The sequence below is a fragment of the Semicossyphus pulcher genome, unplaced genomic scaffold (genome assembly GCF_022749685.1).
Source record: "Semicossyphus pulcher isolate SPU_LCO1_2020_fin unplaced genomic scaffold, fSemPul1.0.p SCAF_7, whole genome shotgun sequence".
NCBI classification, from domain to species: Eukaryota; Metazoa; Chordata; class Actinopteri; order Labriformes; family Labridae; genus Semicossyphus; species Semicossyphus pulcher.
In genome coordinates this window covers 17029082-17051580 of record NW_027211748.1, presented here as the reverse complement: position 1 = coordinate 17051580, position 22499 = coordinate 17029082, and the positions used below count along the sequence as shown (strand labels likewise).

Here is a 22499-nt window from a genome sequence, read left to right as displayed (position 1 = left end):
TAGCATCAGTGTTCTCCAATTCGAGTCTCTTTGGTGCAAACGACGGGAACCGAGTCGAAGGTGAGAGCCGTTCTTTTTATGGTTGTGCCCAAATTTCACTGCCAGACCGAGATCCACTCCCCTTTTATGCCGAATTACCACAGGCAGCTTTTTTCGACTGCACACTGTACTAGGTCACGTGTGGCGGGATCATGTCGCCACAACATAGTGCAGACGGTGAGCAACATCATAACTCTCTGCCAAGTTTGTTGTTTTCTCCGAGTTGTATCATTAATGATTGGCAAATCAATGACGTTTATTTATTGTTCCTGCATTATTCTGCTGTTTCCTATTACATTTTAAAAGCGTGGAATCTTAAATACGCCAGTGTTGACACGGGAGAATATAGTGCAGGCTGACCTCTCTCTCACCCCGTTCCGGCTCTCGGACAGGAACAGAGCCTTAAGATCCGGCTCCCTTCAAAGAGCTGTAATTCCCAACACTGACAGAGACTCCACTTCTCCAAAAAAATAAATACTCTGTGATCTTTGTAAAACATTCCCTATGATGTTTCCAAAATCTCCCAAGACTCCTTAACCAACAAATATCCAGTCTGCTGCAAGATAACAAAGATTTGTAAACCCTTTCTCAAGTTATGGCTCTATTCCCCCGACATGTGTGCTTACTCTTTTTGCAAAACAAGCAAAATATTCACAGAGTATTTGGTATGAAACATCAATATATAGTTATCTTTATTGCAGATGCAACAGAAGTTGTTTGTAACTCTAAGTGCAGCAGAACAGATTCAACACAACATACGGGTAATAAAACCAGCATAAACATGAGGCATAAATCAGAGAAAACAAAGCAGCGTAAAGATATTGAATCTTTTTCTTGTGCAGAAGACAAAATATAGGACGTAATATTTCATCTAGGTGCTTATAAAAGTATTGTCACATGACCGTCAGTTATATGTATTTCAGTATATGAGATGGTTAGCTCTGCGGTTCCCTCATCAGTGTCACACAGTGGGGTTAGACTTCTGGGAACATTTAGAGGAATCCTTTGTAAGGCCCGTTCGATCACAGCTAACACTTTGATTAGGTGATTGATTGATTGATTTAAGTCTCTTAAGTCATGTTGCAGCCTGAGACTTAACTTCTGCAACTCAGCATGTCCAAACTTGCCCAACATTTCTTCAGCTGAACAACCTCAAACTGAAGTTTTAAGGGGCTCGTCTGCATTTTTTTTTAGGTGTGAGCTTCGAGAAGCTCTTGTCATATTTCCTCAACGACCAAGGGCCACACCGCAGCTGCCAAATCCAGGGATTGGACTCCTTGGATTTGCTGTTGCCTGGTTAATCTCATTACAAGAATGAATTAAAGGGAAAAATTGCTGACGGCTTAGATGGAGCCCAGAGGAGGTCATATCAGACAAGACAGAAGTATTGTCTAGTCCGTCCTAATCCTGCCTCACACAACAAACACGTGCTCAGGTTTCTTCTGCCTGTTACATGAAGCAGGTCAGACCTGAGTCATAAATGTGGCTGCAGGTTGTATTGATTGTATAATTACTTGTGTTGTCATAACTCATATTACAAAGTGTTGAATACAAAATAATTAATATAAATATAAAGGGTAGTAAAGAGAGAGATCATTGCAGTTCATAAGAACCACAGAGAAACTCATCATAATGTTTTAATTTCATCCCAAAGTCTGTATAGTAATAATGAGGCTAATTATCCAGATTTCAAGGTTGTTCCTTTAATCGCATTGGCCTTTAGTTAGATCATAAGCTGCAGGATCTGTAGCCTTTTATACAGATTACTGTCTACAATATGCATAACAAGATTTACCTTTGAAAGTTTGGCATTTTCATTAAAGAAATCACCTGAAATAATCAGCTCTGTGTTTAATCACACACTGCTGCAGAAGACAACCATGTTGTATCTTCTACAATAAACTGGGAGTAAATAAAATGTCCCGTAAGTAAATAAAAAAGAAGTAGATTTTTTGTTTTTGCAAGAATCACTGCTGAGTAAATGTGATTTAAACATAAAAACAAACCTAAATAATCAGTCATAAAGAGAAGCTTGGGGGGAAAAATTGACTTGATATTGAATGTTGAAGTTTAAATGCACTTACCTTCAAGTTCCCAGCAGTGAGCAGAGCTTGGATCAGGTTTCTTGTCCGGATTCAGGTAAAAAACACAAGTAAAAAGTGTAATAAACCGACAGCTCTCAGAAAGTCTCTCGACTGTCCCTCTTTCACTTCCAACTGAACGGCCTCCCTCCAACCAGCCAACTGTCTGCTGCCAGCTAACTGCCTTAACTAAAAGAGACCTTTTAAATACCGATTCATTTCATCTCCATTAGCTGGCCTTATCTCCTGCGGTAAGCCCTCCCTGACTGACATCACTATGATCTCCCATCCAACTGCTTGCTGCACCTTGCAACTGATGTGTAATTACTGCAGCAGCACTGGTCCTAAGCATGGAGCGCTAAACCTCTTTCATCGTTTACCTCACTAATCCCTTGTTAGCACTTTAGACCATAGTTAAGACACCTAAATGCTTAGCTTCCTTTTCCAGTTGCAAAATGGCCAACCCCTCCTTAACCGCTCTGTGGCCACATGCAGGGAAGCTAAGTGATGTTTGTAGATTTTATAAATCCAGCAGATCAGCCTTGTTTTTGTTTTTCTTCACATGTCTCGTTCCGTTGTCACAAGTATTGAACTCCTCAGGGTGCCAAAAAAAAAGTTGACCCAAACATGCTCGCTTGTAATTTGCTAGAAATCCGACTAAATGTTGGCCGGATCATCCTCTCAGACCTCTTAATCTGACAGTTTGTGCTCACCCACCGCTTACAGGCCTGCACGCCTTTGAATGATGTTTTTTGAAACGCCTGGTGGGCAGCAAGGTGTGCACAATGGGGGGCTGAGGGGAGATTTTGCTAAACAGCAGACATGATATGAAGGGGGGTCAGTGGGGTGTTAAATACTTTGACAGTTTGCAAGACAACAAAGAGCTCCCAGAGGTCAGTGCATGTCTTGTTTACAGTGTTAGATACATACACGAAAACATGCATTTGCTAGTTTACAAGGTTCATTCATCCAAAATGTACAAATCAGGCAATAAATCCTCCTTTATAAGGTTATAATGTTTGTTTTGTAGAAGCTGACTAATGAGTTGTTGATTTGACTTTATGATCATTGTGGAGGTTGTAGTTTGTGTATGTTATTGCATGTGTGATGCATTTTCTGCACCTCCAGAATGATCATACAGTTTCTAAAGCATCTTTCTAAAGCAGTTTCAACAAAGAGTACACAGGGTATCCTTTATGAAGGCAGAATTTATTGCAGGACTGTTGAATTAGATTCCTGGATGTCTCATGAAGCCCCCAACAAGTTGCATATAACCAATACAAATGACCTATGACCTCAAATGGTAGCCACAGCCCTGTTAAAATGGTGTTATTGGGTGTATTTGATTTGGGTTATATGTTAACGTGTGTATTTATGGGTGTATGTAGGCATGTAATATGTAAATATCATATGCATGCATGTGTGCACGACTATAAAGCTTCCGATTCTCTCACTATACTTTTTGTTATATACTGTAACACCAAGGAAAATTCCTTGTAGCTAAGTGTAAACCTACAACACAATAAACTGTAAGGCTAGCTTTTGTAAAACAAGTTTAAATGTCTGGTATTGATAAGTGCTGTTTATATATGGATACTTTCCTCAACCATCAGGTTTCAATATGACACCTGCAGAACTTTCCCAACAGCATTAGCGTATGTTAGCATGCTAACACACGGAACTTGATGACAAATGCCTGCTTAGCATCACCATGTAAATGTCGTCTTTGGGAGCATGTTAGCATGCTGGAGTTAGCATTTACAAGGTTACAGTGTTACAATTTCATTTAGCAGACGCTTTTGTCCAAAGCGACGTACATCTGAGAGTTAGCACAACACAAGCAATGATCAAGACAGGAGGGAACCAAGTCAGTAAGTGCCAACAAACAGCTTCAAGTGCGACTGAACACTGGTGCAGAGAGGGAGAGGGTCAATATAGTTTGTCAACATCATCATGAGAATCCTAATTAACATAAACCACATCCTCAATGTCATCATCATCAATAGCATCAATAACATTAAGAGGTGCAGAGGTGTTCATGAAAGAGCTGGGTCTTTAGCTTCTTCTTAAAGTTGAAAGGGACTCAGCAGACCGAATGGAGTTTGATACCTGATTCCACCACCGGGGGACTACTGAGGAGAAGAGTCTAGTTAGAGGCTTAGGGCCCATTTAGCTTAAGGTACCTCTGTGTCTAGTTACAGCCTCACAGAGAATAGTTGTAGATTTTAGGATTTATTCTTCTCTTGTTTGAAAAGCTGTTTTTTGTAACAGATGTGTAAAAGTGGCAGCTGGGGCTCAGCAGTAGAGTCGGTCGTCTCTCAATCAGAAGGTTGGGGTTTCCCTGACTGCTACAGTCACATGTCGAAGTGTCCTCGGGCAACACACTGAATCCCAAATTGCTCCTGAAGGCATGGCCATCAGGGTGAATGAATGTGCATAGATCTGACTGGAGATTGGCACTTAGGCCTTTGCCATCAGTGTGTGAATGAGTGTGTGAATGGGTGAATGTGACATGTAGTGTAAAAGCGCTTTGAATGGTCGGAAGACTAGAAAAGTGCTCAGTTTAATAGACAATTTACCATAGAATTTTGAGCTCATGATATAATGAGGTTACTGGATTTATCATATTTGCATTCAGTGTTTGAACTGCTTATTTAACGTTGTACAAACAGGTGCCATGTTGGTTTAGGTCCCTCATGGAACAAATAAACTTTGTATAATGATGCAGCTCATTATTCTGCAGCCTCCTCTGTGACAAAGTGTGGACGTAAATAGGTGCACATGGTTCCCAACAATGCTTCAGCACACAGTGACACTGAGGGGTGTTGTTGTATGTGCCTATTACAGTACATCACATCCATTAAACTACACTATGCCTAATTCATAGTCAAGCATGTGTGTGTGTGAGTGTGTGCTATTGTGCACACAAGAGTTGCTACATATCAGTGATGCTACCATTAGCTATAATAAAAGGGGTCTTTCTTTTCTTAGCCTTCATTATTTCTCTTCAGCAAAAGTATAGAAATGTTAGTGAATGTACTTTAAAATGTACTTTAAATGTATAATAATAATACAGAGTGGCTCCTGTCAAGCCTGAAGGGGATCATCTTTATTTCTGACATAGGAATATATTTATATAAAGAGCTAGACAGATAGCTAGATAGATTTTTTTTTTGCGTAGACTTTTAATAAAACCTGTTACCTTGTCAAATTTCTAGTGTACGTGTGCTGACACTAATATATAAGCCATAAACATATTTGATTAATGTCAATAATATTACTAATTTGGCTTTTTTTTGTCTTGAAGCTGCACAGCTCTGGTTAAAGTTGTAGTATTTGTGTGGTGGTACGGTGGTAAGTAGCAGTAGGAGGATAAAGTTTAAGCAGTGGGAGAAACAGTATATATACATACAATATGAATACAGTATAAGCAGTAAACTTGCAACAGGTGCATCAGCTCACTTAAAGTCTTAATGCTGGCACTAAACATAAACAGAGGACCATCTCCCTCTAGAGGTCAAGTACTGATCATTTTTACTGAAAACAGTCTGATAAAGAACTTAAGAATTAAGCGAACAGAGCTTTAGAGCATCTAAACCTCTAATTTAAGACTCTCCCAGGTGTAAGCTTTTTATAAGGGATTTCTGTCCATGTTGTTTGCACCCAGCATTAAAGTGTCACAGTGAGGCGAAGGGATCAGAGCCGGTTTAACCTCGAGAAACAGGCCCAGCTATAAATTCTCTGAGTCGGCGCAGGCACGGACACCATCCATCTTCTAATTGCAGTGGCAATCTGGTATCTGGATATCCGGGATTTCCTGGATTCCTCCCAATCGAATGACAATTGCTCCAAAGCTGTAATCCCTCAAAGGTTGAGGTATTACGTCTTTTATTCTCGGTGGAAATCTTGTTTAGGTCTCGATTACCGTGAGATCCTGTAGAGTAGGATTCTTCAGGATAATGAATCCCTGAAATACCTGGAAAAGCCTTAGATCCTCGTTGACTTACACTCAGGATGAAGGCCTAACTGCTGACAGGGTGAATGTCTTTGAATGGAATATGAAACTTTATTCTTTTCTTCACAGAGAACAAAGTCTTAGTGAGAAACGTACAGTGTAGTAAGTTTAAGAGGCTCAAATTATTTCTGTGTCTGTAGGAGAATACATCACACTGCGACAATTTCGCTCTCAGGTGGACTGATCAAACACCTGATCTGAGGCAAAGGAAGCGCACGCTGCAAAATGTTTTTCGAGGCTATTTGTGAATTTTAATGGTACTTTCCTTAACAAGAAAAAGAGTCTGGGCCATTTTGCCAAGCTAACATGCTCAAAGTACAATGTTAACATGTTTAGGAGGCTTTGCTTTTGATGTTACCACGTTAATTTACTGTGTTAGCACGCTAACATGCTGAAAAAGAAGTGTGAAAATGTTAAGCAGGGTAGTTTTACCGTCTGATTTTGTTGTGTAAGAAGGCTAACATGTTAATAACACTGTTTACAGGTTTAGTAGGTTATGTATAAAATGTTCACTAGTTTAGCCTGTTAGCATGCTAACATTCTCACAGTGACATTGTTAAAATACAGAAATTTGGCAGGTCTCATGTTTTGTATGTTTGCTATCTTCCGTTAGCATGTTATTAAGCTAACATGCTCACAATGACAATGTTTACATGTTTAGCAGGTTATTGCTACCTTTAAAAGGAACTAGTTTTTGGTTACGACATGGAAGTTGTGAGAACATTCCTGCAAGGCAACTGCAATGCCAAAGGACCTGCTAGCAAGCAGGTAATGTGATGGATTAAATGCAATAGCATAGGCTAATGAGGAAAACATTTCTCACATTTTCTTCAGACATATCAAACATTTTTAAGAAAAACACTAAAAGAATAAATTAAAATAAACTTATTCATCACCCGCCACAAAATGACCTGTGTGTTGTCTTTCCAGACGAAGATAACTTTTACTAACTTTGAAAAAAACGCAAATATCAGCATGCTAAAAAGCTCTCAGTGACAATGCTAACATACTGATGTTTAGCAGACATAAAGTTGTACAGCATTTTAGTTTACATTTATATTTGCTAATTAGCATAACATTTAGCTGAGGTATTTGGTCATACATCAAAGTACTGCTAAAAAAAAAAGGCTTCACCAGTGGATGACCTGTACAACACGACTGAGTAAAATCACAATATTTATGATTACTTCAATATTTGCTTAAATTTCTATAAGCTGTTATCAACAGCGGTCAAGGTCTATTTTAACACTAACCTGTCAGTCATGTGTTTTCTGTCAGAGGCCTCTTTAAACACAAATACAAATTGGGACAGGTGCCAGTTCTCACACAGTTTTCTCAGGATAGACCTCACATGTCAATGTATAGGAAGGAGGGTGAGAACACGTCACTGATATATATAAACACCAACAAAACTCTCGACCTCACTGCTACCCGGTAACACAGGTGAGCAGGAGGCAGGTGTGATTCTTTTTGTCAATATTTAAATGAGTGAATTTTTACAACTGGATAATCTACCTGTTTCCTTTTGTTGTTGTCTGCAGGTTGTGGAGAAAAGATGAATGCCCTCCAGGTGATTTCCCTCACTCTGCTGTCCGTTTTGGCAGCCAACGCTCAGGTCATCTCACCAGGAAGATGCCCCAAGCCGGCTGTTCAGGAGAACTTTGATGCTGCCAGGGTGAACACAAAACCTGTTTTTTATTTATTTTTTTACTTTAATGTATTCAGTCGGGAAAAATAAAGCATCTCATATTAATTTCCTTTTCTTTAAATGTCAAAAATATTACAAATTATATCCTCCAGGGAGCCCCTTCATGCCTAAAGGACCAGTAACTCTCCATCAACATTATTTTCATGCTCTTATGTGTTTCCTCTGCAGTATCTTGGTAAGTGGTATGATATCCAGAGACTGCCTCACACCTTCCAGAAGGGCGAGTGCTGCACTGCCACCTACAGCCTGAAGAGCCCCGGAGTCGTTGGTGTCCTGAACCAGGAGCTGCTGTGAGTCCTCTGCCTACACCTTTGAGATTGACTGCTAAAGTTAGTTGGAGCTAAGAAATAAAGTTTTGTGCAGACAGTAAAAGTTAAATTTTGGTTCAGTCCTATTAGAATCAGCTTCACCTGACCCAACTACAACAGTAATATCCTGTTACTACATTTTATGCATTACTAATAATCTGCAAGGGACATTTCACTGCATGGAATAATACTTATTTACTACACCACGGGTGTCACTGCATCTTTTTACTGTTTATTTCTCTCAGTGCTGACGGGACCATCAACGCCATCAGTGGCTCTGCAAAGGCCAAGGACGCCTCTGAGCCTGCCAAGCTGCAGGTCTCATTCTTTGAGAGTAAGGTCCCATTACGAACCCACTCTGCAAAGATTTCTATTCCCACACTTAAGATTGCAGATGAATAATACTGTAGTTCAACTATGATGAGACAATTGTTAATTCAACCGCCCTTTCCCTTTCACCCTCCAGACTCTCCCCCTGCTCCTTACTGGGTTCTGTCAACCGACTACGACAACTACTCTCTGGTCTACAGCTGCACTGACCTCGGCGTGCTGCACGTGGAGTTCGCCTGGATCATGAGCAGGCAGCCCACCATGCCTGAGGAGACCCTGGAGGAGCTGCACAGCACACTGTCCTCCATCGGAGTCAAAGTGGACAAGCTGCTCACCACCAACCAGGACGCTGCTCTCTGCAGCGCCATGAACCAGTAAGCGAACAGAGACAGAGCAGTCAGCCTGCAGGCCTGCAGAGCATGTGCTCTCACTGGTGTTCATCGTACTGTGCTTCTCATGCAAAGTCAATGTAATAAACTTATTTAAATTGCAGTGCTGGTTTTAGTGTCTTTTCTGTGGGATATAACACACCATTGATAATTGATAAATAAAAAAATGCGTGTCAAAAAACATTCATAATTAGCTTTCCAGAAAGAAGAAAGAGGAAGAGAAGGAAGGAAGAAAAAGGTGGTACACTATCAGAGAAATCTGTGTATACAGCTTCCTATTTAGTTTCCTTATCTGCTCATGAGTACTGAGCAACACTTCATTAAGTCCCTCTGTTTTAGCATCTATTAGCTTCATACAAACATTTGAATACTGTGTTTTAATGTGGAAAAGAAAGCAGATGTAGGTGTTTATTTTTGTATCTTTTTATATATATTTTTCCTCTATTGATAAAACAGGCGAAGAGAGACAGGAAATATTTGGTGAAGAGAGCGGGGGATGCAGCAAAGGGTGGGAGTCAAACCTGCCGCCGCTGCGTCAAGGACTGTTGCCTCTGTATATAGGGCGCCCCTGTATCCACCAAGTCTAGGTATAACTCCTCTGGACACGTTAATGTTGAGGCTACTCTAAACAGATAATGAATTATAATGGAGTAACACCATTGGATGGCAATTGACTGGAGAAGTTATGACTGGCAAATACTGTATAAAAACACTCCAAATGTCCTCACATCTGTGTACAGCTACTTTTTAGAGTCTTATAATCTGTTTCTTAAATGTAAGTGTCGTGCTTATGCTCATAGTGTCATGGTTTTAGTTATACATCTGCAATATTCATTCTGGTTGCCTGTAATATTCTGTTTCCTAATTCTCCTGGCATTTCAGACCCAGTCATCCTCATCTCTCAGCTCCCCTCACCCATAGTTCACTCACCCCGCCTCCTCTCCAGTTCCACCTCCTAACCACTCCCACCTCATCTAGACAAGTCACTGCACCTGTAGTTTCACCTCACCTGCTCCTCATTCCCTAATCACTCCCCACACTATTTAACATGTGCTTTCCCACTCACCCTCTGCCAGATTGTCATAGTGTCTCGTACCTATACCTTCCAGCGTTTTTGTATCCTGCCTGATTATCGGTTTTTGACCCTGTTTTCGACCCTGCCTGTTTCCCGACTCTGCCTCAGCCTGATCCCTCATACTTGGTTTGCCTGCCTGGATATTGTTCCTTGTAACTCTGTTGTTTCAGTAAAGAAACTATTTTTTGTGAACTCCGGTCTCTGAGTCGTGCATTTGGGTTTGTTTTTGGTTCTGACTTGTGACACATAGTGTTACTCCGCACTGTTTACACTTCACTGTTATCATTGTCACTGTCTAGACTTTTATTGTTTAATTCCTGTTGTTGCACTTCCTACAAGCATATAAAACTACACAGTCTGGATCGTTTTATGAACCTTATGCATCCATATTTACAGGATAAATACAGTGACTTAAACTAAACAGTAATTTGTGCGTTTGAACACAAATATTACAAATAAATATCTTATATAACTGCAACTCTGAAATTCTGGGATGAAAACCAAGATGATGAATTTTCATCTTACATTTTAAGAGGCCTGACAAAGGTCAGAAGCAGGAGGTATAAATAACATACTGCTGGTTTAAAATGAGACTATATTAAAATGGGTTGAGATTTTTTTTTTTAATTCCAAGGACTCACGACACTGTGTTCATTTGATTTGTATTTGATTACATTAGAAAAAACTGTTCCTCTATACATAATGGAGAGCAAATATTGTCTTTAAACTTCACACTTTCCAGGAAGTTGTAGTTTTTTTGTCTGAACAAATGAGACGTGTTTAAATATTGATTATTAAAATTGCAGTACTTCTTTGCCTTTGTGGTTCGGAGTACACTCTATACTGTATATCTTAATACAAAACACACACACACAATGCAATTCTTTCTACAGGTTTATTGCACTTTGCATAACGTTTCAACAGGGCGATAAGCAGCCCTGAATCACAGTCCTGTAGGCTGAAACAGGAGCGTCTCTGGTTACTGGTTCATGGGGGTGCAGAAGGTCTCGTCCTGGTTGGTGGCGACCATCTTGTCCACGTTGACTCCGGCAGCGGACAGGACGCGGTGCACCATCTCCATGGTCTCCTGGGACATGGTGGGCTCTCTGCTCAGGATCCAGGCCAGCTCCATGCGGAAGAGGCCGAAGTCGGTGCAGCCGTAGACCACAGAGTGGGTCTCGTAATCGGTGGAGAGCACCCAGTAAGGACCGGGAGGAGATGGGACTGCAGAGATGGGAAGGAGGGTCAGAGATGCACATTTGTATGTGGTTTTAATGACTAAATGTTAGAAGAGATGTGATTGTTCCTTACTGTCAGTGAAGGAGACCTCCAGCTTGGCGGGCTCAGAGGGGTTCTTGACCTTGGCAGAGCCGACGATGGAATTAATGGTTCCATCCTCACTAAAAACAGAGAGTGGATTACATAGCTGTAGAAACCCCGGTGTTGAATCATTTCCTTTACTATTTTTCAAACTTTGATGATAAAAGGACTTTTAGTTTGCTCTGAAAAATAACATTTCAAGGACTCTGAGAAACTGTTGTTCCAAAACATCTACTTTTTAAACAGAGTGGGCAAATTATCAAACCCTCAAATCCATACTTTAGACATTTACTTGGCCTTAACTCACAGCAGCTCCCTGTTGAGGACTCCGATGACTCCAGGACTCTTTGGGCTGTAGGTGGCAGTGCCGCACTCGCCTTTCTGGAACTGTGTGGGCAGCTTCTTGATCTCATACCACCTACCAACATACTGCACAGGAAACACAGAATTACACTCTAAGAAAGCTGGTAGATTGAACATTGTAAATCAGGCCAGAGTGTGTAAATATTAACAGTATTTTACACATTTCATGCTGGTTAGTAGTAGAAATGATCAGAAAAAAAAATTAAAGAGTTTAGTACTCACCCTGCTGGAGTCAAAGTTGGCCTGCACAGCAGGTTTGGGACATTTTCCGAACCTGATGACCTGAGCGCTGGCTGCAAGAGCACACAGCAGAGTCAAAGAAATCACCTGCATGGCCTTCATCTTTACACCACAAACTGCAGAGGACAAAACAGACAGCAGGATTATTAAAAACATCATAAGGTTGCTCCTGAACACTGTGAACAAAACATGTCTTAGAAGGAAGGAGCAGGAGAGAAAGAGTCATGGCTGCAGTGTGCTCACCTGTAAGTAACCAGCGATGCTACCTGTGAGCAGTCGATCAGTGTCGGAGGTCTTTTATAGATTTCAGCACCTGCAGCTTCATTATTGATCACATTCTTTTACCCCTCCTCTTGTTTACATGTAAAAGTGTGATGAGGAGGTGCAGAGTGTGAGAGTTGGCACCTGATCAAACAGGCCTCTCAACTTCTTATCTCTAAAGGAGTACGAGATATAGATTGTGCCATTCTTTCCATTGTGTGCTTTCATCTCAATGGAATGTTTTTACTGTCTTACCCTTTTTAAACAGGAATCTTTGCTAAAACTGTCCAAATTAATGAAAAAATAACTAGAGGAATGAGATGTGGACAATTGCTTGAGTGGTGTAAACTACGACAACTGTGTACAGGTCTGAATGTTTGACCCCTACATTGACAGGATGCCGCTGCTTTGCTCTGCTCTGAGGGGAATTTTTCTGGCAGGGTTTAGGTCCACTTTTCTCCTTAGAGGAAAGGGATGCAGCAAATCAGTACAAAAAAGCTCTGGGTAATCACCTTTATCACATGATGAAACATTTTTATCTTGATGGAAATGGTCAATCCAAGGGGACTTTTCTGTGTGAAGTTACAGCTAGCAGCCGGCTAGCTTCGTATTAAAGACTGAAAACAGTGGGAAACAGTTAGCCTGGCTCAGTTTATATATTCTACACAGAAATTGAACAGACTACTTGAAACAGTGAACATATAACCAACAAAAAACTGTTTCTACATTTAAATTCTTGTTTGCCTAAAGCCAGGCTAACAGTTTCCACTGTTTATGGTTAGCTAAGCTAGCTGCCTGCTAGCTGTAGCCTCAGAGGGAATTGTCCACGTTTTTTCTGGTTGTCTGATCAGCATTGTTAGTTCATGTAGTCAGTTGAAACAGTCTTTTTCTCACTGCATGCTAAACTGACCAAGAAAGCTCATTATTTCCAGCTGGCTGAGCCGCTGCAGCGCACCAAAATTTAGCAGAAAATCTGTCGCATTTACATATAAAACCTGACAGTTTGAGCTGTTTCTCTCCCTACCTCACAATCCACCTATCACTCTGTCATCGGAGCTGTCTGGCTGACTGACAACTGACTGCTCGGATGGTAGCTTTTTTTTTTTTATAGAAACCAACTGACAGGAGGAGGGAAACACGGCCAAAGTTTGCAGGTTCTTACGTCACCTCATTTGGGAGTGTGCTCTCTACAGATACTGAATAAACATTTGTGGACATTGTTTGAATTATTAACAGAGAAAACTATAAAATGTATATTGTTGAAGATGTGTGTGGTTAAGGATTTCCTGATGAGTGTATAGTTTATGCAAGCCCCTGCCCAAATTAACCCTTGCTTAACATCCTGTATGCTCATATTTAGGATGTCATTTGCTTTCATTGGTGTCGTTTTGTAGTTAAAGGGCCAGTTTGACGATTTTCAATCGCACTCCTATCATGAGGAGCTAATGCGTATATGGTAGAAAAAAAATGCTATTTCGCGCTGTGCCTTTGGAGGACGCTATCCGCTTCTCCAACGGGCCTCGGAAAACCTCCGCCAGACTATGTAAAACGCGTCATCTGGTGGAGGCCAGGGAGCTCGCTAAACTACACTTCCTCCATCTAGGACGCCCGCCTCCGATGTCATGTCTCTGTCATGTAGACTGCAAGATTTTTTAGACGATCCACCAGTATATTCTCGTAATTTTTCGGATTCTGTACCGCTCTGAGTCATTGCCTGCAGCAAAAACGGTAGTATTTCACTCCAGCGTCTCTCACTGGGCTGTTTCTTTCAGAGGGAGGGGCGCAATGCATGCTGGGTGATGTAGGAATGTAGAATGGGCGAAACCGTGAGCTGTTTGTACAACTTTCTCCGCAGCTATGCCGCCAAATTCAAATATTATTGCTTCTATCGATTACAGAGACCACCAGCTTTGACTGACAGCGGCTTTTTCTCCTTTAATTTGCAAATCATTTAAAGGCAGAGACCAGAAATCCAAACTGAAGAAGCCTCGAGTTTGTCCTGGCCACCAACAATATTAATGCACATGTAAAATAATGGTGCTGGTGCTGGTGCAGGAGGAGGAGCACCCCTAAACAAAGTTGTAAATTAGGAAACAATTGTAAGACAGAACAGCCACATAAAAAAGTACAAAGGAATCTTGGAAGAACCAGAGTTAATGTCTGATAGCAGAGTGTGTTTCCTTTACCAAGAAGGACATCCAATCAGTGTTGTGATTCTTATTAACACCAACGAACAAATTTCCCTCCACTCTTTACAGCATCTGTCTTCAGCCTTTAAGTGCACTCTCAGGTGAACATTTACTGCAACCCTCTGCTTTTATAAACCTCAGGTTCTCGTTTACTCGAGCACTCACAGGTTGTACATAAAGATTAATTAGCCACAGGTGCATCTGCTTCTCTTGATTGCGCCTCTCTGCCTCCAGATTCACTTTTAATCCCCGCCCTGCTTTTACAGAGAGCTTCAAGGGCCTTTGAAACACATCCACTGGAAATAGGTTACAAGGGAAGCAGTCTCATGGTTCATCAACAGAAGTAATGAAGAAAACAGAATCAGGCAAAGAGCTGCAGGTCACAAAATGCTCATTAAAAACATTTAAATAACATTATCAGCAGCAAAAGGCTGGTCAGACAAGCAGAGCATTGTGATGAAAAAAAAAACTGCTTCTGTTTTTGAAGTTTAAACACTCATTTAATTATCTGCAGCCTCCGTTTTGTAAAGGTAATGTATTTCAAATATGACTGCCTCATGATAATTTGTTTTCATAAAGTGTTGTTCAACAAAAAATGATGTTTACCCCTGAGAGGACAAGTGTTTTCACAGCTAATTCCAAAACATTCAGGGGCAGATAAAGCTGGGGTCCGTTTCAGAAAGGTGGTTCAACAAACCCTCAGTCTAACCAGGACTGTGGTATGACTTACCCTGAGCTGAAGGTCGCTGGGCTTTTGGTTTCAGAACAGGTGATCTGAGTTAGTTCAATCAACTCTGAGTAGGTTCAGCCAGAGTTAAGTGCGTGCATGCTGACTATAAAAAGCCAGCATTAATGGAGCCCCGATACCACGATTCACCATAAAAACAGGTCCTCCTACGTCACACCAGTGGAGCTCAAAATCCTCATGCGGACGTTCAACAAATATGAGCATGTTTTTAGAAAAATAAAGTAACACGGCTGCAGCTGCAAAAGAGAGAGAAGCGGCGGAGGAAGAAACTGCTGCTCGAGTAAACGTGCAAGTTTGAACTGGTCTATTTGTTTAATCACGGCTGGAAGAGAAGCTAAAATTTATATTAATTTAGGAGCAATCCAGCGGGAGAAAAACGTTCATGGAAGCAGTTAAAAATAAAATACCAGAACATCATTCTGCCTAAGGCTCAGGCAGAACAGGCTTATGGCTGAACCTCAATTCAATCATATTTTAACGCAACATTCTTTTTTTTTTTAAATGTGTAACCGCTCAAACACACACGTGAGACGGGCTGAATGAATGAGGAAGTCGAATGAGAGTTTTATATTCTAGAGGGAGGAGACAGAGCGAAACTCTGAGTTTCCTGAGGAAAACCTGCTCCCGACCAGGTTAGGTTCACAGACACAGTTACCATAGTAACCAACTCAGAGTTGAAGTTATCTAGTTAAGGTTTCCCTCATTTCAGGGTTAACAAACCCAGGGTTTTCACTAAACCCACTTTCTGAAACGGACCCCCGGTGTTTTATTTTGAAAATATCAACAGCCACTGCATTTATTTTGTGTAATTAAAGCAGCAGGATTCTTGTTTTTCCATTTGTAATAAACTTACACTTTGTTCCAAATCTATTGTACCTGCCAATTCTTTACAAAAGACATGATAGCAAACAAAGTCTCATAGCAGGCAGTACAGTTTTAGCAGATAGTATCCAAAAAACAGCAGCATACTTAAATGCTTTGTAATACAGGAAGCACGACATGTTTAGCGCCAGACTGCAATCAAACTGCAGCTTTGGAAAGTCACTGCTTCACAATTCTGAAATAAAGCAAATTGTAATGCAGTGATCTTTGCTGCTCCAACACCACCCTACATTGGGTTACGGCATTTTGAGAGAATAGCATCCATTCACAACACGTACTCATATTTATTCTGCAGTAAGCATTTTTTAGTCACTTTTCCAACATGTTAAACTGAAACCTTGCAGCTGTGTTTGAAGCTAAATGCTAGCATGCTACAAGTAAAATGCTAACTAAATGTTAAGCAGTTTTAATGTTTACCATCTTAGTGTGCCTATATAATGCACTTTCAAAAGTGTTTGTGTTAAAAATGTGATAAATAAATGGCCATAAATGGTCAAAAGCTGCCCAACCCTGACTTTGTTGAGCTTGTTGCATGCTAACATTTGCTAATTAGCACTTAACCCAAAACATAACCTCATGGTGGTCCTGTGGTCAAAGTCAAGAGATCACCTAAGTCAGACAAAGTCCCTCTTTTGTACTGTGAAATGCTGTTGATTCAAGTGAGGTCAAAGGTCAGAAATGTTGTCGTGACCTTTGATGTCCTTTAGCAGCAGGAAATGTTCCCAAGCCAAGTATGTTATGGCAAGTTTTCACTTCAACTTTTCACCTTCAGTGTGTGTGTGTGTACACAGGTGCCGGGAACCCAACGTGACCCCATGTTTACTGACTCATGTATGTGAGTGTTTACTGTAGCCGTCACGTAACCTAATGTAAAGTGATGCCATCAAAACTTATGTATGTACCTAACTTGTATAAATACTCGAGGTGTTAAATACTTTAATGTCATTTTAGGCTTTACTTTTGTCAAAGCAGGAAAAACAATGGTGTCAATGAAAAAACATTAACAATACATTTAATTTAGCCTGAAGTAATTGATCACCTTGATTAGTTTTTGTCCATTTCATATAAGAAAATGTACTTATCGTAGTCACGTTAGCATCATTTAGTTAACATTTTTAGGCCTAGTTATAAAGATTAAAGCTGCTCTAATAGATCTAAGCACTACTTGTAATGTTAAAGGGAAACCTCTCATGAATAAACACTGCAGTTCATCTTTAGCTCTATAGAGAACTAAGTGATTGTTCAGCTTTCCAACTGCAGCAATATATTGTTTTTAAGAACAAAGCTCGAAAATATTTGATCAATATTGGACACAAAAAGTATTTAAATAAATACTTATGCTCTATATCTGCTTGCTGGGTATATTAGTACCTACTTTGAAATCCATATAAACATTGAAAGTGATGATATGTCACTGTTTTGGTTACAGCTTGTTACACTGCCCCCAAGTGGCCAAAAACACAACTACCGAAGGTGCATGCCTCGAATGTTTATCTTTTTTCTGTGGTGTTATTTATTAGCATTATGGCTTCATGAGGCAGCTTGTATAGCAATGGCTGGGCGTGTGTGGGTCTGTACACCGTGGAAACATGGAGGAAAAGGGGGGTGTTTTTTTCTCAGGTTTGTAGAAGAGGTGAACGTGGATGCTTTCCTACAGGACACTGTGATTGGCTGGATAAGTTTAAGAATTGGCAGCAGGAGTAGTGATTTCAATCATAGCTTAAAGGCAGAGCAAAGAGCGCCACCTACAGGAACTTTAAATGTATTACATAGATCATCAGAATTTGGCAAATTGTTGACTGTATAAATCTGCGACCAAATAACAACAAAGATGACCCTTGAATTAGCTTTAAAGGTAATAAAATGTGGAAACAAAAATTATACATTAAAGGATCAAAGGATATCTGAAATGCTGCAGGTCCTCCTCTGCATTCTCACATCTCCCTCTTTAATATTCCTCCCTCTTTTAATATTTTTCCTGCATCTTTAAGCGAGTGTGCCGGTGAAGGTTGCTTCTTTCCTTGATCATGTGCTGACCGCTCGGCCTCATCGCCTCGGTCCGGGGGAAAAACCCTCCTCCTCTTCTTCAGCCAGGCTTTGATGTAACCGGCTGCAGTTAACAAGTCATTCCTCTCTGAAGTACATTAGCTGGAAATTGAGCCTTTTGATCTTTCCCTTCTTTCATTTAACCTTGTTTGTAGCTGTGGGGCTTTTGTATGACAGCAGAGAGTTTTTAGTGGCATTTGCATGTAATTGACTGTGTTTGGTTTAAACAGCTGCGGTAAACTGCACCGGGGCCAATGTTTACATGAAAGGTTATACAAGACACTGATATTTATTACTGTTCAGTTTAATTATTTTTATGCCTCAGGAATTTTTTTCTGCATTTGGACCATGAACACAGATGATCAGGACTTTTTGACTGTATTGAATTAGGTTGGCACTTACTACTCCGATCCAAATGACTTATGTTAACCACATGCATTTAAATATTTAAACAGTACACAGGAGAAAGAACAGATCAAAAACAGCACAAAATGATCTTCACCCTTTGTGAATGAATATTTGTATGGTTCAGTCAATGCCACAGAAAAGAACACATGATTTAGTCCTGTAGGTGTGCAGGGACCTGTGGACCTTTCTAGAATGAAATCCAAGCATCTCAACAACTATTAGACGGACTGCAATGACATTTTAAATGGATGTTCCCCTGAGGATGTATCCTTAAGACTTGTTGATGTTCTGACTGTTCATCTCCCAACACTATGAGCTTCACATTTATAATTCAGAGGGAACTATCTCTGCTACTCTGCTATTGTATTGCCTTGAAATTTACAGCATATATGTAAGGTCCTTAGAGGATAAACTGTAATGACTTCGGTGATCTCCTGACTTTCCCTCTATGGCCTTCACAAGATTGACATTTGAGTTCTTTATACATCTCGGAACCCATCAGCTATCATATTAAAAAGCACCTGGTGACAACAGCAGATGCTACAAGGCTTCTGGTGTAGCCAGCAGATATCGCTGGTCATTGTTTACAGTCCAGCAAACTACCCGGGACGCAAGAATGGAGCAGAGAGACAATATCTACGACAGATATGTGTTTTATTAAAGAGCTTAATAGTGCAAACTCACAGAGCTGCTAGCTTGACCTGATGTTTTCCTATATAGAATACCTGTTCTTTGTAGATGTGATCTTTTCCCTTTTTTCAAGCCCAAATTTTGTAAGTAAACATTAAAGGTCCTGTGAGGAACTTTCTGTTTGTGTTGATTTTGGCGCCCCCTGTGGACAAAGCCGTACCTCTTACCTCTTTGCTGATTTTGTCCTGTTCATGCTTAAGTGGTGTTTTTTAACAAAAACTGTCATCCTGCTTTCTTTAACAGTCATATGTATCTCTCACTTTAAATTTTTGCCCTGGAAAATACAAACAAAGGCAGCGTGCAGTTATTGGCTTCGTCTGACACCTACCGTCAGAAAATGTCAGAAAATGGCAAACCCATTTATCAGAAATCAAAAAAGTTAATGAATTTAATAACCAACAGCTTGCTGCTTAATTGTTGCAGTTTTACTAGCATGACAGTTTTAAGTACTGACCTTTCAAATGTGGCAAGAAAGTAAGACACTGTGACGGGAATGTGATCAATTATAATTGAATTAGGGATTTTTTTTCAATGCCTCTGTTTAATAAGCCGGGACAATTTCTGTTTTTGAGTTTAAAAGTGAACCGGACCTATTTTTATCAGTGTATAAATGGCGTCTATTTGCAGCTGTGTGTGTTCAGACATTGTCCACCTTTAGGTTACGGAGATTCTAAGGCAGAAAAACATGCAGATTGCTTTATAACATTTCCACTGGTATGTCCCCCATGACTCCACTTTGCTAATAGTTTACTTCATGTCTGAAATAAAACTGCCTCCACACAAAGACAGCATTGATGACACACAGTCGCAGGACGTGAAGACCCTGCAGAGAGCAACGGCTCTAATTCAGATATAGGGATTAACCGAGGGAGAGAACGTAGATCTGAACCAGCACGACACAGAGGTAAGAAAAGTTATTCAGTGATGCAGCTGAAAAATGAAAAAATATAAACCAGTTCACTCAATCTTTGCCTTCTCTACACATGTAGTCTTAATGCTGTTAATCTGTTTTTTGCCATTCAGTGACTCTTTTGTATTTTTTGGTTGCTAAACTTCTGCAGGTACCAAAGGCTGGACTCCACCATGAAGTTATCTTTAGTTCTGCTTTTTGCATTCGTCCTCCCGCTCATCAGAGCTCAGGTGCCGCACTGGGGACCGTGTCCAGAACCGACCGTTCAACAAGCCTTCAACCTTAAACAGGTACAAGCTACTTTGTACAGAGATGAAGAATAAACTGGCTGACAAAAGTCTAGTGCTATGACTGTGTGTGGATCATATGATGTGCTTCCTGGACTTTTTTTCTGTATTGAAGGGGAAAAAACTTAGAAAACAACTTCTATTATCTTTACGTTGTTTATGATAATCTGAGCACCTAGCATTCATAAGCAGTATATCAACACAGAATAAATTCTCTGTAACACATTATATTGTGATTGTAAGCAGATACATTTATTCATGTAATTATATCTCCTCTTGTTAGCTCCCATAAGTGTATGCCTGTTTAAATAGCACTTAAAATGCCCTTATATCTGTTTACTCCTACAGTATAGTTAGATATAGCCATTAAATATGGTTAATATAATGTATAGATAATTTTAATTAATGTATTAATTAATGTATTAATGTATACTAGGTTGCAATTTACTGCTAAAGTTGGTCAAGATGGAGCTAATTTGAAGTAATGACTTTGCTGGTAGTTTACTCTACAACAACTGAGCCTGCAAAATAACACTGAAATACAGCTGTTAAGTAAATTGAGTTAAGTAAAAAGTTCTGTACAGCATTTCTGAAATGCAGTTTAAGTTTAAAGTATCATGAATGCTAACTCTCAATTAAGTCCACATTGATCTGAAGTAGATTACTTGGTTTGTTTGGTACTTGGCAAAGTTAACGTCTGACAGAACATACACGGCACTTTTAACAGACTCTACTAAAGTATGTAGATTTATTCATACGCTCTTCTAACAGTGTTCTCCATTGTCTTTGAACTCTTGTGTGTTTTTGCCCCGGCAGTTCATGGGGAGGTGGTTTGAAATTGCCAAGCTGCCGGCCCAGTTTGAGAAGGGACGATGCATCGAAACCAATTTCACTTTGACGACAGACAGCTCCATCCAAGTGGTCAGCTCTGAGATACTGTGAGTCCTATCTGCAATTTCTTTGTGCAAATGTGATGTCAAGAGGTAATATTTGCATGGTTTGTATTTCTCTTAATGTAACGTGAAATTTGACTTTCTGGAATGAAACAGAAAAGGAGAGCTGAGGAAAATCGAAGGGATCGGAGTCGTGGAGGATATAAAGAACCCGGCCAAGTTGGGAATAAGTTATTCCTATGGTGAGTGACACATTTGATTTTAATTGAGTTATTTATTCTTGTGTGTGCTTATTTTAGGTGATTTGCTTTTGATCTTGTTTTGTGCATAGTGCTGCCATACTCCCCTTACTGGGTCCTCTCCACTGACTACGTGAACTCGGCCGTCATCTACTCCTGCACGGACATCCTGAGGCTCTTCCACGTCGACTTTGCCTGGATCCTGGGCCGAACACGAACCCTGCCGGACTCCACTGTGAAGACAGCGCGGGAGACCTTTGTCAAAAACAACATCGACGTGAGCAGGATGGTGGCCAGCAGGCAGCAGGGCTGTGACAAAACTCTGTAGATAAGCAGCACAAGATGGTGCTGTCGTTTACAGGAGGGAGAAGATGTTTCAACATCTGTTCAAGCAAAATCCTTAACTAACATTTTATGCTGACAGTGACCAGGAGGGTAGACTCAACTCATTTACTCAGTTTATTTATGTTTGGACTGTCTCTGCCTTCTTACAACAATATAAACGTTTACAGCAAAAATAACTGCATGCCTGTACTGTACATTATTATAGATAGTTGAATGGTAGGGTATATAGCAGTATAATGAATGCTAAGTCATAGTTTACCCACATTTTTACTAAACACATCATCACTGGATGTAATATTCTACACTGTTTTGGTATTAGGGGTTCAGTTTTGTCATAATGAACAATGTTTGCTGGCAAATTGCAGTATGAATTTAAATAATTAAATTGAATTACTATAATTGTAAGGGAATCTGATATTCCAACTGCAAACTGAAGACATAAGGAATCTAGTTACAGTCAATTAAAGTGTTTGAAACTTATTTTATCTTTATGGGTTTTTTTTATGAAAACAAACGGTACAGACACTCTGATCAATCAATCAATCAGTCTGATCAATCAACAGATCAATTTCATTCAGTGTATTAAAATTGGTAAGATGTTTACAGCTTGACATTAGCCTATTAATGTTAAATCATATTTTACAATTTTACCATTTATGGGATGAAGTTTGAAAGCAATGTTTTATACGTAATTTACATACCGCAGTTATATGGGTACTAAAACAGAGGTAGG

The 22499-nt window shown here is 40.1% G+C and overlaps 3 protein-coding genes across 3 annotated transcripts; 2 read left to right on the top strand and 1 right to left on the bottom strand.

The window, feature by feature from the left end:
* Window positions 1–7687: 7687 nt before the first annotated feature.
* On the top strand, window positions 7688–8859 carry LOC138612070 (apolipoprotein D-like). Its single transcript, XM_069685372.1, has 4 exons — window positions 7688–7810; window positions 8012–8133; window positions 8397–8485; window positions 8618–8859. Exons 1-4 carry the CDS (start codon window positions 7691–7693, stop codon window positions 8857–8859), a joined length of 573 nt encoding a protein of 190 aa, XP_069541473.1. The 5' UTR covers window positions 7688–7690.
* Window positions 8860–10924: 2065 nt separating this feature from the next.
* On the bottom strand, window positions 10925–11970 carry LOC138612137 (apolipoprotein D-like). The gene is made up of 4 exons (XM_069685450.1): window positions 11851–11970; window positions 11573–11694; window positions 11257–11345; window positions 10925–11169 (listed from the first exon to the last, which is right to left on the bottom strand). Exons 1-4 carry the CDS (start codon window positions 11968–11970, stop codon window positions 10925–10927), a joined length of 576 nt encoding a protein of 191 aa, XP_069541551.1.
* An 8205-nt stretch (window positions 11971–20175) lies between these two features.
* apoda.1 (apolipoprotein Da, duplicate 1) lies at window positions 20176–21749 on the top strand. Its single transcript, XM_069685431.1, has 4 exons — window positions 20176–20292; window positions 21106–21227; window positions 21339–21424; window positions 21514–21749. The coding sequence occupies exons 1-4, from the start codon at window positions 20176–20178 to the stop codon at window positions 21747–21749; spliced, it is 561 nt and encodes a 186-aa protein (XP_069541532.1).
* Window positions 21750–22499: the final 750 nt, after the last annotated feature.